General features: G+C 49.3%; 1 protein-coding gene across 1 annotated transcript; it reads left to right on the forward strand.

Annotated features, from left to right (window-relative positions):
• The first annotated feature begins 715 nt into the window (after positions 1 to 715).
• Positions 716 to 2,983, forward strand: LOC136514268 (GDSL esterase/lipase At5g45910-like). The gene is made up of 5 exons (XM_066508256.1): positions 716 to 971; positions 1,048 to 1,263; positions 1,337 to 1,488; positions 1,579 to 1,864; positions 1,981 to 2,983. Exons 1-5 carry the CDS (start codon positions 716 to 718, stop codon positions 2,205 to 2,207), a joined length of 1,137 nt encoding a protein of 378 aa, XP_066364353.1. The 3' UTR covers positions 2,208 to 2,983.
• Positions 2,984 to 7,394: the final 4,411 nt, after the last annotated feature.

Consider the following 7,394-nt stretch of genomic DNA (forward strand, 5'->3'; position numbering starts at 1 on the left):
GTTTCTCATGGGCCGACTGAGACTGACCATTGTTGCAACCGTGGTACCCGTAGGTTGCCGCCCATTACCGATCCATGCCGACATGCCGAGTCTTCGGCGACAGATTTGCCTTGAGCACACGCCACTTCACCTCGTGCGGTTTCAGCGAACTGAGTACCACTAATAACGCTTCTTTGTTTCCCATGGTTTCAGAAGCGTTTGACTCCACGTTCCTCCCAGCTTCACTGTCCAACAGTAGGTGCTACGGCGATCGACGTTGGCTTCGAAATAAACCAAAAATGTTACCAGACGCAGATCGTTCAGGCCGTTAATTCAGGCAGTAGTAGTGCTCTTGCATACGGTCCGAAGTCCGGTTCAGGATAAGGCCAATAGGAATTTGCAATCAAGTCTTGAAGGTCCAGACGAGAGAGCACGATCTAATAATAGCTACGTTCACGATTAGACCTCAGGCCGTACTGATTGTGGGGTGGCCGGCATATACACCAGAGTCAACCAGTCCCTCGCTGAGTTGCAGTTGCATCTGGAATTCAGAACGGATCATTATCGCGTGCTCTTGTACGTATATAGTTACTATTCGTCAACGCCAGATGAGAAATTGAGAACTGAATGCCTTGCGCCAGAACGCAACAGGTTATTAGGTACATACCCCCTCACCCCTCCTCTCCTTAGATAAATACAACGACGCCGAAAAAATGCACGGTGCAGCACAGCAGCCATGGCGCTCACGCCTGTCATCTTCCTCCTGGCATTGTGTCTCTCAAGCGTGGTGAGCAGCTCATCTGCAGGCTCGCCACGCCTCAACTTCACTTCCATGTTCACCCTTGGGGACTCGTACATCGACACCGGCAACTTCGTGATCATGGCGGCGCCGGTGATCCCGGTGTGGATCGACAAGCCTCCCTACGGCATGACCTTCTTCGGCCGCCCCACAGGGCGCACCAGCGACGGAAGGGCCATCATAGATTTCATGGGTAAATTAAATGGTTAAATGCGTGCGCAAATAGTTACCTGAATTGAAATTTGTACGCTGACGGTTTGTTCTTTTAGCCAAGGCGTTTGGGCTCCCGTTCCTCCCGGCTTCGCTTGTGAACAGCTCGGACGTCTCGCGGGGCGTCAACTTCGCCGTGGGCGGCGCGACGGCGATCGACGTGGGCTTCTTCGAGAGGAACAAGCTGGTGCCGTTCAAGCTGCTGAACAACTCGCTGGACGTGCAGCTGGGCTGGTTCGAGGACCTCAGGCCGTCCATTTGCAACACCACGGAAAGTATGCATGCTTGTAATACTAGTATGAGAGGCAGGAGGCTGCATTGATAGAAACTGATCGACGATCGCTGCAGGGTCTTGTGGGGAATGTTTCAGCAAATCGCTCTTCGTCGTCGGGGAGTTTGGAGTGAACGACTACACCTTCATTCTGATGGCGAACAAGACCAAATCCCAAGTGATGGCGTTCGTGCCGAAAGTTGTGAGAACCATCGCCTCGGCCGTCGAGGTAGGTACCAGCCAGCACGCACATTCCTTCTCCGCGTCGATCGAGTGATAATGGAGCGAGAGCTTTGATGCGTGACCGTGACCGTGACAGAGGCTCATCGTCCGCGACGGCGCGGCGCACGTGGTGGTGCCGGGGAACCCGCCGATCGGGTGCTCGCCCGCGCTCCTCACCCTGCTCCGGCCGAGGAGCCCCAGCGCGGCGGCGGACTACGACCGCATCGGCTGCCTGCGCGGCGTCAACGACGTGGCCAGGCACCACAACGCGCTGCTCCACGCGGCCGTGGGCGGGCTCAGGGCGAAGCACCCCAAGGCCACCATCATCTTCGCCGACTTCTACACCCCGGTCCGGCAAATCCTCGAAAACCCCAGCCAATTCGGTAAGACTACTTGAAGTAGTCTCAGCTTCGGTGAAGAATTCGTGCACACACTTGACCTCCTGCGGCCACTGATGAACTCGTCGTGTGAAATAATTGATTCTGTGACGTACGTGCAGGTGTGGTGAGTGACGTTCTCAAGGCGTGCTGCGGTACCGGCGGCGCCTACAACTGGAACGCCAGCGTCGTGTGCGGGATGCCGGGGGTGGCCGCCTGCGCCAACCCGTCGGCGTACGTAAACTGGGACGGGGTGCACTTCACGGAGGCCGTCAACCGATACGTCGCCGAGGGGTGGCTCTACGGGCCCTACGCTGACCCGCCGATACTCAAAGCTACGCGGCCCTAGTCTTACAACGTATTCCGTATGAAAATAAGTTTACACGACCTGCACTCTGCTTCAATCAAAGATATAATAGTAGTAATAAATAACCGAATGAAAATATGTTTACATTCGGCTGATTAATTAGCAAACATGGCACGAGCCTAAATCGGCGAATCCTTAGGAAATACATAGAGTTAGGAACCACAGCTTTGTAAAGGCCTTGGAGTGTGACCCCGCTGAGCATCTGGGCAGTTTTTAGTGTGATGAAGAAACATGATTCGTGGTGAAAGGGTGCAACCTCTGCAGAGTGTAAAACTGATATATCAGTTGTGCTTATGGTCAATAGCGGCCTGGACTTCTTTGTGATTAAAGGATCTTTGGGAATCCTTGTATGGATATTAGTCTCATGGTGACATGGGAACGGAAGATGGCTTCTATGCGTGCTTCGTGAGGTCTAATACATATGGGTGGACCTTGTGGTTGGTTCAAATGAGATCTGGGATGAAATCTAAGTGTTGGTGTGGTTTGGTTCTATGAGGAGATTGTGGTTTTCACCTGGTAAATAGGTACTAAGGATTTAAGGTAACTAGGATGTGTCATTTAAGGACCGGTGTCAAAACCTCATAAGCGTTTCCTTGTTTTAAGCCCCATGTCATACTTTCCTACACTTTTTTTGAAGGAACATACTTTCCTACACTTGCGGAGTATATTTTGATATACTCATCCTTCCCTTTTGTCCCCCTCCTACCCCACCCAACTGTTAGAACTTGAAGACGCAGCTTCGCGAAGGCAGTGCTTGAGCAAGGCTGGTGTACCCCGATCGGCTGCCTGTAGATAATGGAAGACTCTACTCCGCTATAGTCATCTATGTAATTTTGTTTTAGACCCTCTGACCATTTTGTAATAAAGTTATCGCTTATGTAATAAACACTGCAATGTATTACTATATTATCGTTGAATGTATGAATAAACTGATCCTGGCATACATATGTTGTGCATTTGATTTTGTCCTTAAAACCGGGTGTGATAGCCGATCGATGAGTTAGACATTGTTGCTATTTTAGTGCTTTTGTGTTTTTAGGTTTGTATAAACCTCGCCTAAAAACAGGGGATCATATGTTGGTGATAAAAAATGACCAAGGCGTGAAAGGTCTTGTGACCATGTTTCTAGTAATAAAATAATCATGGAAAATATATTGGAGAATTGCATTTGGAGCTCGGAGGCAAAATAATGAAAAAGGGAGACACTCACCTTGCCAAACCGGTCAAGCCCCCGACAAAACCGGCCTGGCCGGTTTCACTGCGTGCCCTGTTGATCTCCTCTGGCCCAACAAAATTGGCTGGCCAGTTTGGGACTTGGCTAGACCGCTTTCCCTGCTGAGTTCAAACTGATCACTTTCCAAATCAGTTTTTTGGACACGTTGTGCTGTAGGAAATGTGGAGATTATGATTTGGACTTGTTTCCTACTGAGATAAGACCACCCCCTCTATACACTACACCAAAATGGAATTCCTTAGGGGTCCAGGATTTCATTGAGTGCCAAAATCCAAACGCCAAGAAATTTATCATTTCCTTGGGGGTTGTAGTAAACCGTCAAGGAAATGTGCATCCTTAGCAGTTCCACTTGGCCTCCAAGAAAATATGCAACTTTTCTTGAGTGTTGTTGTGAACCGCCAAGGAAAACACCATTTCCTTGAGTGCTGTTGCAAACCATCAAGCAAAACATCTTTTAAAAAAATCAATATTTTTTATGACTTTTTCAAATGATCTTGGATGGAGAAATGACCTAAACCAAAGTTATAGTACTCAAAAAGATCTAAAACTTTCCTGTTCAAATGTTTTTTTATTTGAATTAATTTAGGGTGTCAAATATACATTACAAAGTTCACTAGACTAAATACAAAAGCATTGCATTAGCTATTCAGTTACAAATGATTTTGAGGTGCAGTGATAAGGAAGTAATTATGTGAAGGTTTAGGTTGTGATGAGTTCGAAACTTAGTAGCTGTAGGGTTTTGAGATTTTTGAACTTTTTTTTGACATATTTTCTTGGTGGTTGACATATTTCCTTGGTGGTTAGTCACCCCCAAGAAAATGAATTTCCTTGACCGCCGACTCATTTCCTTATCGTCTTGGCAATCTAGTGTATGTCCATATTTTTCTTAGCGGTTGACGGTCAAGGAAAGCTTCCTTGAGGGCTAGCCGCCAAGGAAATTCTATTTTCCTTGCCATCCATCCTTGGCGGTTCATGCTTGACGGCTGACTGCCAATAACTATTTCCTTGGCGATTTGGTAGTGTATATATATTAGAGGATCACGACCAGTTGAATGATCAAACACTCAATCGTCTTTTTTACATCTATTACCCATTTTACCCTATTTTCCAAATCTCTTATTGTTCGCTGCATCTCTCCACGAGATCCTATGGCATTCTAGGTGGCCTTGCTGACCCTAGGACAACCTCCGGCGTGTATCTTGCGACAGGTACTCCCGAGAGGTGTTTCTCGAGTCTTTGCGGCGAAGAACGAGCTCTAAATCGGCCTAGTTGATTTTTAGATCGGTTTTGCTGATTCTTGGAGCTTCTTGCTGCGTGATAGGATGTTTGCAACCTCCGGACGTGCGATCCCTTGCTAGTGTATGTTCCGGCGTCAATAGGTCCCTACGCAAAACCACAACAATAATGTACTTGTGTTGACCGCCATAAACGTACTCCACCGTCCTCTTGCCAACTTTGCGGGTGCTTCTAACACACGACACCATTCTACAATCATCCAATATCTGTCACTCTAGGGGGCTAAAGTTTAGCCCCGTCACATCGGATGTTTGTGTGCTGATTAGAAGTGTTAAACGTAGGTTAATTATAAAACTAATTACATAAATGAGGACTAATTCGCGAGACCAATCCATTAAGCCTAATTAGTTCATGATTTGACAACATGGTGCTACAGTACATGTGCAAATGATAGATTAATTAGGCTTAATAGATTCGTCTCGCAAATTAGTCACGGCCTCTGCAATTAGTTTTATAATTATCTTATATTTAATACTTTTAATTAGCATTCAAATATATGATGTGACAAAGGTTAAACTCTAGCCGGGGATCAAACACCCCCTGACCTCGTCGAGGCGGCCTTCCACCTCCACCTCCACCTCCGCCGATGCCAGCTCTCTCAGCTCAACCGATCCACCAGACTCACCATTGTGCGTGAATGTTGTTTGTGCCTTCTTGCCGTGGGCGCCACCACGCGGCCAACTAATTAAAGCAACCCTGCCAAGTCAAGCCTTTCAAGAAAGAAGGGTCGTTAGTTCAAGTCCAACCAATTCCTTTTAGAGGCACCAAAAAAAAAAACAACCCTGCCACACGGCTAGACGAGAACGCTATCCGCACCTGCATCACCATCTCGCGCGGCTACCACCGTGCCACGCTGCGGCATCTCCTAAACCACCGCCTCCATTCCACGCCACGAGCTGTCCCTCGCACGAGCACAAGCGAACCGCGCTCCACCACCCATGTACAGCCCCCGCACCGTTGCCGAGCCACCTCCGTGCCACCCTGCCCAAGCGGCGCCGCCGTTGCACACGCATTGTCTCTGCATTGCCCTGCCGTGCCACCGTAGCACGCGTGTAGCCTGCGCGCCGCCGTTGTATGCAGGCGGCCTCCACGCAACCACCGCGCCGCTGTGGCATACGCGTGGTCTTCGCAACGCGCTGCCCACTGTATATGAAATTTTCCTTAGCCGCACTCAGCACATGTGCGTACATTGTTGTTTTCCGAAAATTTTATTGTTAGTATTTTTTCCCTATGAATCAATATATCTTACAAAAAATGTGTCCATCGTACGTTTGTTCACTAGTTCATCAATCAAAAAATAAAAATTATGTGACCTTTTTTGTTTCTTTTGTCTCAGATTGGCTCCGCTCAATTGCATCCAGTATACGGACGTGATAGTTTGGATGTTGATGCCAGTGGCATGCACCAAACTATTCCAACTGTGTGAACAGAAACAAATAAGTGTAGAAAAACGAGAACAGTAAAACACCACTAGAAACTCCGGAGTCCGTCCGTTCTTGCACTACCTTGTCATCACACGGCGTACCAGATGAATGGTGCAGAGCCAAATACAGAGTGCTTTGCCACTTGGTGACATGATAATTCTGTTCTCTATTATTTTTTCTTTGTAGTTTCTTATATAATATAAACATAGTAGTTACATACCATGGCTAAAAATCTAAATAATGGCAGCAAATTCGAAAGGTGGATATTGTCGGTGTTTCGAGTTACCACCAACAAGTAAATTTCTAATATTGCGCGTCTGCCTCGAATGGTGTGCTTAGAGGACACGGGGTTTATACTGGTTCGGCCAGAATGTCCCTACGTCCAGTTCGTTGCTGCTGCTCGTGAATAGCACTGAAAGTTCGTAGTAGGGGTTACAAACGGTCGAGAGAGGGATATGTCCCAAATCTCTTGTGGTGTGTTGTGATGGGTTCTAATCGATTCGAGTCCCCTTTGTGAGATGCCCTGCTTTCTCTTTTATAGGCTAAGAGAGAGCACGAGTTACAGTGAAGGAAGAGAAGAGAACGAGCGGAAGTCCAGCCGACCCTGTAGACGTCGACAGGGACAACTTCTCGTCGCGGCCCTGTCCGTCACTGACGCCATGTGCAGGCGTTGTCTGTCGGTCATGGCCCTCCACTCCATCTTGGCGGACGTCGTGGCGAACTGACGCGCCCGTCAGTGTTTGTACGGGGGTTAGGCAGAACAGCACCGGTACGCCCGACGTTGTTCCTGACGTGAACGCACAGGTATGGCCCGTTGTGGGTCGCGGGCTACATCGAGGCGTGCCAGTCTCTTCCCTGGCATCAGAGCTTTGACCTAGGACCATACGCATGGACCTGGAGTGGTTGACGGCGGTATGGATCTCCGTCGGGCGAGACAGAGCCTCCGGCCTCGGGGTCGAGCGAGGCGGAATTCCTCCCCAGAGGCCGGGGAGGTGGAGTGCAAATCCAAGGCTCGGGCGAGGCAGAACCCAAACCCAAGGGTCGGACGAGGCGGAGCCAGCCCTTAGAGGTCGGGCGAGGCAGAGACCGCGGCCTTGGTGTCGGGCGAGACGGAGCCCGCGGTCTCGGTGTCGGGCGAGGCGAAGCCCGCCCCCAGAGGTCGGGTGAGGCAGAGCCCATGGCCTCGGTATCGGGCGAGGCAGAGCCCACCCCTAG

This window comes from Miscanthus floridulus, chromosome 16, assembly GCF_019320115.1.
Source record: "Miscanthus floridulus cultivar M001 chromosome 16, ASM1932011v1, whole genome shotgun sequence".
Lineage (NCBI taxonomy): Eukaryota > Viridiplantae > Streptophyta > Magnoliopsida > Poales > Poaceae > Miscanthus > Miscanthus floridulus.